Source organism: Pinus tabuliformis, chromosome X, assembly GCF_031772625.1.
Source record: "Pinus tabuliformis cultivar Carrire ecotype Pingquan chromosome X, CPIR1, whole genome shotgun sequence".
Taxonomy (NCBI): Eukaryota; Viridiplantae; Streptophyta; class Pinopsida; order Pinales; family Pinaceae; genus Pinus; species Pinus tabuliformis.
In genome coordinates this window covers 18,429,134-18,441,137 of record NC_142308.1, presented here as the reverse complement: position 1 = coordinate 18,441,137, position 12,004 = coordinate 18,429,134, and the positions used below count along the sequence as shown (strand labels likewise).

The following is a 12,004-nucleotide window of genomic DNA, read 5'->3' as shown; positions in this document are numbered from 1 at the left end:
AACTCAACAGTTATGAAAACTAAAGTCTAATAGAAACTAAAAAAGACAAGTAAACTGTAAATCTACAAGCGGCCCTTGCCACGAGAGTCTCCAGGCGTATAAGCAGGTCGTGGTGGTCTTCTAGGAGTCTCCCGCACAGACCGACGACCAGAACTAGAACCTCCACGCGAGGGTGTCGATGGAGGTGGCGACAGCAATGGAACAAGACTCGGGCCTCGAGCACTGCTACTGGATGGTGGAGGTGGAGGTGGCATGGCTGCTGCAGCTGCTTCATTTTCATCCCTTACAAGCTCCTCTTCTAGTTCTTCAATATGTACAATGCCATCCTCCAAATTGTCGTCCTCAGGGTGATTGTCCCAAATTTTATATGTGGGATCTTCATTAGCCCGATCACAGTAATGGCTCAACAACCTCAAGTTGTAGTGCACATAAACCAAGCTTTCTGCTCGGTTTTCATTGAGTCTATTTCTTTTCACATTATGTATATAACGGTAGGTACTCCAACACCTCTCTGCAGAAGAAGAATTTACAACCTGTGAAAGAACTTTTTTTGCCAGTTTTGGCAAAAGTCCGTGGCCGCCATATGTTTCCCACCATGTGAGAGAATCAAATTTATCTTTGTCGTCCATTGCATGGAAGTTACCATACAAACCAGTGCCACTGAAGTATCTGCCTATTTCAAGGCGCACAGCTGCACATTCCTCCCTGTCAGGCACCAACTTTTCTAATGCTTCCAGATATCCTTTAGTTACCTCTTGATCTAAATGGGGTTTGGTCCTAACCCCACCCCCTGCTGCAGGTTGGCCCAACCAAGATGTAGAGTAGTATTTTGGCGTAAGGATATACGCCAAGCAATGTAGTGGAAGGTTAAGCCTATTCCACCGTTCACACACACAATCATGAATCAGTTTGTACAAGTTGGGATCTTTATTATGAACAATGTCTTTTATTTCCCCCAACATGGTATCCATTTGCTCATACACCTCGCCAATCACTGGTTTGTCTGTATCTGCAAACCGAATCATGTGATAAATTGGCTTGGTGAAATCCAATACTTGCCTCACAGTTGTCCAAAACTGCCCATCAAGAGCGGCCTCCTCCACCGTTTCAAAACCTGCCATGTCAGCTACATTTGTAGCCCTTTCCTTTAACACCTGCCAATGTGGACTTGATACCATGCTAGCTAATGCCTCTCTTACCTTCAAAAGGCGCCTGAAGGTGAGGTAATAGCTACCAAATCTAGTCCTCGCAATCTTCAGCAACTCCAATCTCGAGTGACTGCGGAAAAGGCCATGGGTATTGCTATGATTTGTAATAAATTTTATCATTTGTTTTCCTTTCTTGTACAAATCACCAATCCATTGGTATTGTTCATTTTTGTTTTTGACAATATCATGCAACAGAAGGTTCAATGTGTGAACCAAACATCCAGACCAAAATATGTTCGGGTATTTATCCTCAATAATTGCTCCCGCTGCCTTACAATTAGGAGCATTATCAGTGATGACTTGGATGACATTGTATGGGCCAATACGCTCAATTGTTTCAAGTAATGCTTCTGCAATGTTGATAGCGGTCTTGAACTTGTCTGAGTAATCATGTGCAGCTAGAAAGATGGGACCACTAACAGACACAGCAAGAACACTTATCAATGGCTTGCCTTTTACATTTGTCCATCCATCAGATACAATGGACACCCCATTGTCAGTCCAAGAACTTGTCATTTTATTCAAAGAATGTGATATTTTTGCTTTTTCATGATCAAGGCCAACAGTTCTTGCCTTGTCATACCCAGGGCTCTTGTATCCTTTAGGGGCATCATTTATGGCAGAAACCATTTCGTGCCAATAAGGTGAGCGTAGAACATTGAATGGTATCCCACATGCATAGAGGAACCTGTAAACTTTTGAATCCACATCATTCCTACACCCCTCATCAAGGAAATCTGATATGGTTCTACGCCTTAAAGATGATGACCCTGTGCCTCCATGTCCATATCCACTGCCTTGGGAGGATGCTGAAGGAGTTCTTTGTGATTGTGAGCTTGGTTCAAAGAAACCCCTTGATCTTTTTGTTCTGTATTGGGCGTCCTCCTCTTCCTTTATGTATTTGGCTCTATCTGCTGTTGACACCGCTGCACAAGTTTTGATTCCTATTTGTTTGTCTCCATCCCATGGCCTTTTCCCACAGAGGTGTCTTCTAGCACGGGTGTATGAGCCTGTGTAATCAGTGTTGCAATGGGGGCAATGAAATTTAGTGGTTCCACCCCCTCTCCCTGTTTCAGCCCTGTGAACATATTTCCACAATGGAGTTTGGTCTTGTTTAGTTTTTTGAGGGTCATGTTCACCCTCCTCCACCTCCTCCTCACTGGGGTTTTCACCCATTTGACTTCCTCCGGCTTCTTCATCCACCTCTTCAGTTTGAGGCCCCCTCCGTTTCCTACTCTCCACCACCATAATAACCATAAAAGGGACCAGGAAGAGGAAAATGCCAATAAATATCCCCAGGTCCATGGTGTTTGATGTTTGTAGGGTTTTGAGTCTTGAATCTGCAAATTAATTTAGTTTATTGGGATTAATTCATTTAATTTATTAAATTAATAAAAATACATGATTTTTAAACAGTTAAACTCAAACAACTAAATTAAATCAACTAAATTAACTACCTAACCAGCTAAACTAACTAGATTACTAAGTTACTTACCTCTGCAGGCTTGCTCCTCGCTCCTTGGCAGTTGCTCCTCGCTCCTCAGCACTTGCTCTTCGCTCCAATGCTCTTGCTCCAGCTCCAACTTGCTCAATGAAGTGATAATGAAAGTTTTTTTGGCCCATTGGCCTTATAAAACAATTTTTTTTTTCTAAAATTTTTATTTTTTTCGGGTCCGGCGGATTTTTTTTTCCGCCGAACCGCTCCCGGCCCGGCCCGATTCGCTCCCGGAGCGTTTTTTAATGCCCAGGAGCGATCCCCTGGTCTGTTAGGGAGCGACTCAGGGAGCGATCGCTCCCGCGCTCCCGGAGCGTTTTTTAATGCCCGGGAGCGATCGGGGAGCGATCGCTCCCTGAGTCGCTCCCTGGTCGATCGCTCCCTGAGTCGCTCCCTGGCAGACCAGGGAGCGTAATTTTTTTTACGGGAGTGCGCTCCCGAAAATCGCTCCCGTCCGGGAGCGATTTTGGGAGCGCGCTCCTGAGCCGCTCCCGCCCGGAGCGCGCTTCGGGAGCGGGTTCGAGGGGGGGGGGGGCGCTCCCCCGCAACACTGCTGCGGGAGCATCAGCATCAACACCATCTGCTATAGATATAGGAGAGCATAGCCCCATACCTAGCACTCATTATTTGACATTAGGTGCAGAGGCAGGGTCAGGGCCTTCTACTACTAAGGGCAAGCTTGGCAAACAGCCCATCATGTTTTCCCGTAAAAGGGGGAGAGGGCAGTGATTTCAGATAGATAGCTGCTAGTTTTATTTGTTATGCTACATATAACTTATGATGATGAGATACTTTTATATATGTGATGTTATTTTGTATCGGTTCTCCACATTTGAGTCCTTGAATGGACAATTATCAAGGATCAGCAGGATTTGGTTGATGTGTCATTTCTATGTGACATCATATATATCAGTGTTTTCTTCATATTTATGTGCCAATGTGTTTATTTCATGTTGTTATTGCTTTATATGTTTAAAAATCTGAAAAAAATAAATATATTATGCATTTTTTATGCTTGCCGATATTTGCCGATATTTTGCCGATATTTTTGCCGATATTGCCGATAAGATATTTTCTGGACCCTCGCCGATACTTTCCTGATACCGATATTATCAACACTGATATAATGGATAATGTAATTATGTTTATTACATCATCACTCATTATTTATGCGTGTTTGTAATTCATTGATTGCATTAGTGACATCTCTTTTTCTGTTGTTTCATCACACCAAAATTATGTTGAATAATATTAAAAATCTTTAAGCTAGTAAATCCAGTCTGTATGAGCAATGCAGTGCTTGATTTCAAAATGTTTCTTTTGTTTAGTGCTAGCAATTTGTGACTAATATTTCTATTGAAGTGTCACCAATGGCTTCCTTATACAGGGTATTTTCAGTTGGTTGGATGGATTTAAGAATGCATCTTCTTTTATAGTATGATTCGTTTAGGTATATGGTTTATTGGAATATCTGGCTGTGTTTTTCGTCATGATGTTTGGTATTATTAGTTTCAGACAAGTCTAATATTTAATTTTGGTTACCTTGTAGGTGCATAAAGATGGCAATTGTCCATGACATTGCTGAAGGTAGGATTGAAGGGAAGAATTTATTTATGCGTTTTTGTTTTAGTTTTTTTTTTCATACCTTCAAAATTTAAATATGGTTTAGCATTCTTCAGTACTGATCATTTAGCAACATGAAAGCAGAAAAGATTGCCATGATTGCAAGTCTCTGTAAATTTTTCAATACATAATGGCAATGCTAAAATGTTTATAACTTTAAAGCCTGGATGATCTTCTTTATTTGAGTAGTTTTTATGTGCAATTTGAAAGATCATATATCTAGGTACATTTCTGTCTCTGTCTGCACCTATGTGATTAGTATGTCAATGGGAGCATAAAGTGAATGAAACAGCCAATATTTGTGAAGGTGGGGGCAGTGGACCAAGATAGGCCTGCATTTAAGCAAAATTTGGATGTTTCCTTATAAGATTTTTTAAGGTATTGACCATGGTTGAGTGTAAGAAGAGAATTTAAATACAATGAAAAACAAATCAACTTATTCCAAAAACTTAGAATGAGTTCAGATTGGAAGATTCAATTTGCTGAGAGAAAAGATAAGATGAATATAATAGTGTCCAAAAAAAACCACAAAAGTAGATCAAAGGGGCTGAAAAAGTGTCGGTACAAAATGGGAGTGCTAGGGAATTTCCTAGCACAATGCTAAAAGCAGAAAAATAATAAGATGTAAGATCTAAAAGCTGGATCGAGACTATTTGCTAGGTGTCTACCTAAAGAAAGCCAATGGCTAAAAGAGAGAGTATAAGATAATGTTGGACACCTAATCTGCTAAGGGTTGGTGTGGACAAATGTGAACAGTCAAAGAAGTCCAAGAGACAACTTGGAATATGAGAACCAAGGTTCATAAGACATTGTATAAATATGTATATCTTCGTGAATAGAATGTATCTCGTGTTTATCTTAATCTTGTCCATTATTTGTGAGTGTTTGACATGGTATCAGAGCAGGCATACTTGTGCCCTGCCTAAAGTTTGTGAGCCATGGTTTTGTGGCTTTCTTAGAAATCAGATCCTTTTGTAGTTTTTCCTTTGTCTGGGCGCTCTGCCATTCTGCACTTACCTGTCTAGCCTTGCAGGTATTACTTGCCATTCTTGCACTGGTTCTGCCATCTCTGCCTTTCTTCACGCATTTGAATGCCTCTGCGCATCTCTTCTGCCATGGTCTCAGATGTGTTTCTTTTGCCTTGATAGATGCACTGCCCTACTTGATTGATATCTCTGTGTAGCCTCTATAATCTCCTTCTGTTTTAACATTTTGTCTTCGGATCCATTGTCCTCCAACCTACCATATTTTACTCTTTTTCTGTTGGATAACTATTCCCTAGACAGTCATCATAGGTGTCCAGATCTCTATATTCTCATTGCGCTTTCCACGATCCTCCTTTACTATTACAGACCGATAAATGTAGTTAATGGGCTGGAATATCATTGGAAAGCCCATGAACCACATCTCACAAGGTTGAATGAATGGCATGATGTGTCAATGCATCCAAACGTCTGGGAATAAAATGCTCCCTATCCTGTTCATCAACTTTGAGTCTTGAAACCCGCAAATGCATGAACTTTATCTGAGATTTGCATTGTTAAAAATGAGTTCTTTTATGAATTTGATTTGTCTCTGGGCAGGATTGTGGAGGGGTAATAGGTTGGCTGAGTGTTAATGCTGCTTGCTTTGCAAAATTCTGTCATTGTATTTGGCAGAACGTAATTCGACTTCATGGCTTGGAATCACTGTTGTTGCGTTGGATATGTTATATGATTGTATATTACGTTGGATGCATTGTAAGGCTGCGTTGGTTGCTTGTATGTCCATTCCGAATTTTACAAGGGGGTTTCCTTTCAAAACAACGAACTAATTGATATAGCAAGAAATAGATGTGTGATAACTGTTTGATATATTTTTCTAAAGGATTGCATTCACGGTTCCAATTAATATATGTTGAGTGGTGCTTGGTCTAACGAATAATAACAACATTTTAAAATAAAGAGATATTTTCTAATAGATCCAATTTTAGTAAAAGTGTTGGTTTGATACAAGAACACCATCCCGTTTCCTAAAGAAACCATGTTTTAAATTATAAAAGAGATGCCACTCATGTTGCTTATTGAACTGAGAATTTTTGCTGTGGAGTATTCCAAAAATGTTTGCCTGATTTTGTTTTGTTTGAAGGAGATATGAACGAGGTATGATTTTCGATGAGGCTGTTGTACTGTTGTATTGATGGAAATGAGGTCAATTTCGGTTTGCAGTTGGATGCAGCCATTTTTCGAGTGCTAAAATATCATAGAAGGTTCCTCATCTCAGCATGCATTTGGTGGCCTTTGGATACTTTCTCTAGTATTTTCCTCTTGACAGAACCGCTTCTTCAAATCTTGAGTGTTTGATCTTGGACAAATACGAGCTATTCAAATGCAATTATAGAGTTGCAACTATCTAGAATTGGGAGCTATTTGTCTTTTGTATGCTTATAGGTGCATTTTCTGTTAAAGCCGGCTCCCTTTCAAAATTAAATGCAAGTGTTTTCTATGTTTTGAGAAAATGGCCAAACTTCATGAAGCATTAGAGTAACTAAATACTTTGATACTCTCCACTGTTGATGGTATGGTAAAAGTCAACAAAGTCACTTTCACGGACATTTGAACCTGTTTGCAAAATGCCCAAAGACAAGATCGAGTTTCTGTAACTCGAATCTTAGCTACAACAAGATGAGTTACAATAAAAAATGTACATCATTCTGAACTAGTTTTTGTTCAGAACAATCCTCTATTTCAGCTTGAGACGAACTCCCATCAGCAACCAGAAACTAATAAGATTAGTGAGATTGAGGTTGATTCACACCAAGTGCCCATTTCGGGAGTAGTTTTGCATAAAGATACACAAGTTTAGACTGCACTTCCAAGCCCATCATTATACCTTGGGAAGAGCTTGTCAACAAGAAGCACAAAATCAGTAGTCTTGGATATGACAAGGATACGTCCTTTCATATTCTAGACTACTCTATGCCCATTGAGTTTCAGAGTGCTGGGTTTCTTCAAGGCAATGCAATTTCATATGCTCCTCTTCCACAACAACCACAAATTGTCAAATGCCAACTTTGTAATCGAGTTGGCTATGTGAAAGATCACTGTTTTGATCTTCACTTGTGTGAGCATTGTCATAAAAACAGTGATCGTTCAAAGAGATGCTTTAGAAACAAGCCTCTTGCAGGAATGGAGATTCACTTTGGATGGATCGCTTCTTGGCAATGGGCTTCAACAAGCAAGAAGATATTCGGTCATGCCACAAAATCTATTCTAGAGTATTGATACGTCTTGCAGTTGAGATTTCTTCAACTTCTCACCTTGTATCTGACAAGGGGGGGAAGTTATTGTCAGCTACAAGCTTCAAAGATACATTAAGCGAGCTTGAGCCACAATCTGAGCCTGTTGCCTAAGCCTAGAGCCAGAGTTAGCCATACCCAAATTCAGAGTTGTAGCCAGTGACAGAGCAATGTGCCATGAGCATGCCTTTGGTTGGTGGCCTTACTTAAACCACCGCTGGGTGAGACCTCAATGGTCTCCCTTTTCACAACATTAGGGAGCACTTCCTCTAGCAAAAGACTACAATTTCTAGCCAGATTTGGAACTGTTCCATGAGCTGCATCAAGCATTCTAGGTTGAGGCCTCAATGGTCTCCCTCTTTAGAACATTAGGGAGCACTTCCTCTAGCAGAAGGCTTCAACTTCTAGCCAGATTTGGAACCATACCAAGAATTGCACTAAGCGTTCCAGTGATGGTGGTAAGCCTTAAAAACCACCACCAATTGAGACCTTGAGTTCTCCTACCTTATACCATCATTTCAGAGAGCACATTCAGCTAATTGCTGCCATGCATTTTTTTTGCATTTTTTGTATGTCAGCTCTCTTCTTGGACTCATATATACCCGTTCAGATTAAGGGGGGGAATGTTGGACACCTAATCCGCTAAGGGTTGGTGTTGACGAATGTGAACAATTGGAAAAGTCCAAGTGACTACGTGGGCCGTGGCATATGAAAACCAAGGGTCATACGACAATGTATTAATATGTAAGTCTTTGTGAATAGAATGTATCTCACATTTATGTTAATTTTGTCTTTTATTTGTGAGTGTTTAAGAGATAATGTGCTGGTAAAGTAAAAGTGCTTAAGACTGCGAGACTCCAAAATACTGATACTGAGCAAAAGAAAGGGTATCAAGGTCTGTTGGAGCTAGTGGCCAAGGGTGACTAAAGACACTGAGAGGTGAGTGCACTGTTGGAGTCTTAAAGTACTTTGAAAAGGCCGATACATTGGTGTATGATGTTGTTGAGGTAGTCACTGGGACTAAGAGGATGTAGCTTCACAATCCTCGTGGGGATTGCAAGAATGAGTCGGCCCACTTCTCCTAACATCTGAGGCTGATATGGGAAAGAATGCTCTGATAGAGATCCAACCACTTTGCTGACCCTATGATAATGGTGTTTGAGGATGTAGGCTCAAGTTGGCTTGGATAAAAGACAAGGCCCTTGGTGAAAAGTGACTCCACCATGGGCACTATAAGTAGTAGTAAAGATGGAGTTTGTTTGGCATCCATGTGAGCATCTTTTCTCAAGTGATCTGCCCAAAGAAGTGCGAGTTACCTCATTGAGCCGCAAGCCTTAAGGAAGGACGAAGTTGGAGCTGTTAAGGTCTATCTTGTGTTTGGTTGATGGCTTAGTTTGTCAAGAAGTAGACGAGTTTTCTATGTGTATTATGTCCCTTAATGCAGGTCTGTCTTGGCAGTTTTGAGGTCGTCATTATGTGTGTTTTGTGCCCTAGTTTAGGGCTCCTATGATACATCACCATCTATAAGTTTGTCCTGAAGCCTGTGATACCCGCTCTATGTTTAGTTCATTAAGGGAAGGGCTGAGGCCCTTAGAAGTTAAGACAAAGTGTGATCTATCTCTGTGATGAGTGTTGAGAAATTTAGGGCATTATCAATAGGTGATTTCTCCTCTATTAGTGATTGTTTGAGAATGCTTTTTACTTGTTTAGATTAGGATCTTCTTCATGTTAGATTAGTAGTGTTCTTCTTCATCAAACAATAACCAATGCATGAACATAAATGGACAAGAGACACAGCATGTACGCTATGAGCCAAGGCCAAAACCTCTCACTCTTTGAGATGAAAACCTACACAAATTCTTCTTATAGAGATTCCAATTGACGAATACCAAGACCAAGTCCCTTGACCTAATAGTTTCTCCGAGACAAGACACAAGCTCTCTTGACAGTCAACCTTCTTCTTCGATTCTCTTCCAACTTCGATCTTCTTTGTGATAGTAGCGAGACCTTGCCACATGCTTATGATCATCTATCAAATCCTCTTCGTTGCAAGACAAAGATTATACCGAGATCATCTCCATATTATCTATACCCTTGATCATCATGTGATGTTCTATAGTGGCACCGAGACTCTTCCTTCAAAATTCCTTCACCACCAATCCGAACTGACCTCTGTATTTTAGATAGGTCCGAACTTGTAGCCTTTATTGTACATAATACTGAAATCTGAGAGATATGTATTAGAACTTAATTCCACTGCTACCCATCCGAAGACCACAGGGATATATGAAGCTCTGTCCCTAGATCTCCTCGCTGTTCTTACCCATCTGAAGTTTTCACTGTGATTTGACATCCAAACTTTTCATTGTAACTGCCCACCTAAACTACAGAAGAATCTGAACTTTCTGAACTATGTATTATGCAAAGTGCCTTCACCCTATATATAGAGGTTTGTCCGTCATTTTACGTTGATCTATACTTATGAAGAGGTGTGTCTTGATAATGGGAAGCCGACATGAGTTTGTCATCTTATTTTGAAGCCGGCATGAAGAGAGAGCTTTGTACTTGTTATTGGAGGGCTATATATAGACTCATATACAATAGACACATGCTCAAGAAGAGATCTACATGACATTGACTCTTTGACTCAATGATAAATCTTGAGGCTCTCAATGGGAGCCACTAAAAGATAAAATCTCTTGCTCATGAAACCCATGAAGCAAAGCATTACAAAAATAGTCTTATTTAATTCTTTTGATCATTTACAAAGATCATAATTACATGTCATTATGAACATCGAACCTAGTTACATTTTACAACAATGAGGGCCGCAGTACCTCAAAATACTAGCATAGATTTTTGTGGTGTTGTTTGATCCTAAAGAGGGCTGAAATAACCTAGGTTGTGGACAAAAGAGTGCAATGAAGGGACAAGGACAATGGCGGTTGTTACAGTGAAGGAAGAAGGGCAAAAGAGGGTTGAACGTTGGAGATTGGATATTAAGTTGGTATGTGGTTAAGGTTTGTCCCCTAAGCAGTGGATGGATAGAGTATTGAAGGTCTTATGTGTAGTGTATTTTGTGGGAAATTAATGACTGTGAGCAGACCTAGTTGTAGCCTATGATCAGTTTCCTTAATGGTGTAAAGGGACTATGTGAAGGTAGTTTGAGAAGACGTTATGTACGGTGACCTTTGAATTGTCTAACATAAGAGGACTGTTAGAGGGTAGATTGATTGGGCATTGTCAGTGACCTTGGAGGAGTAGTGTCATTGATAGAAGGCAAAGTTTGTAGAGCTAGTATGTGTAAGAAAATCTGAAGCAGTAGAGGACCTCGTGAGCAGTTAGGGCAGAGGTATTCGAGCAACATATTTTTCTGCAAGTATAGGTGGCAAAGGACCCGCCTGGTGTTCAAGGCAGGTAGACTGAAAGTGATGGTGTAAGCGCTTGTTCAACAAGTAAGTGAAGTTTTTGTTCTTGGACAGATTGATTGTCATTTGTTGTTGACATCAAGCCCTAGTTGTCCTTGTATCAGGGCTAATTGTAAGAGCCATGATCCCGAGATCCCTATGTTTGTTTTATTAAAGTTGTAATACAAGAAAGTTTTGGGTTGTAAAGATTCTTGTGTACTTCTTGATTTACTGTTGTGGCATTTTAGTGTGTTTGTCATCGTCTTTTAGACATAGACCTGATTCTGAAGTGCCAAGGAAAAATCAACATTATAGCTACTTTGAAGGGTTTCCTGAATCAGAGTGTGCACAAAGTACAACTCAAGAGGGAGTTGGTTGCCTTGTTGTTAAATGACTAACAACATGGCAAAGTTGGTCACTAGTCTAAGGTATGAAGATAGATTGGATGGATTGTCTAACTATAGTCCTTGGAAGGAAAGGATCAAGCTTGTCTTGTTGGTGAACATGTTAAGGGAGTTTGCCAACAAGGAAATACAAAAGCCAAGAAACCCTAAGGAGTTGGAGGTGTATGAGGAGTTGGTTGGAAAGGCTAAGTTGATCATGCTAGATGGTGTCAAAGATCACTTTATACCTTATCTAGCCTAGCTAGGAAGAACACTGCATGAGAGATGTGGAAGGCTCTGTAGGACTTGTTCCAGAATAAGAACGAGAACCGGTTGATGGTATTGAGAGAGAAGTTGAAGAACACCAAGATGTTGGATGGCGAAGGTGTGGCTCAGTATCTAATGGGACTTACTTCAGTTCCTGATAAGCTTGCTGCCATAAGAAATAACATTCCCCAGTCTTAGCTGGTGAGGATTGCTTTGAAGGGCTTTTTCGAGAAATGGAAGCCATTTATCAAAGGGACAGTTGCTCGAGATAAGCTGCCAGATTGGAACAGGTTATGGGACAACTTCATCCAAGAAGAACTGTCGGACAGGGATCTTCACAAGAA

At 40.5% G+C, this 12,004-nt stretch overlaps 1 protein-coding gene across 2 annotated transcripts in view; it reads left to right on the top strand.

Moving 5' to 3' along the window:
• LOC149138109 (uncharacterized) overlaps nucleotides 1-12,004 on the top strand; it is a 268,030-nt gene that overhangs the window by 78,879 nt on the left and 177,147 nt on the right. For both annotated transcript variants that reach the window (XM_089448335.1, XM_089448334.1), the window contains exon 3: nucleotides 4,253-4,290. In XM_089448335.1, the coding sequence (XP_089304461.1) occupies nucleotides 4,253-4,290 (38 nt within the window). The remainder of the gene's footprint in view (nucleotides 1-4,252; nucleotides 4,291-12,004) is intronic.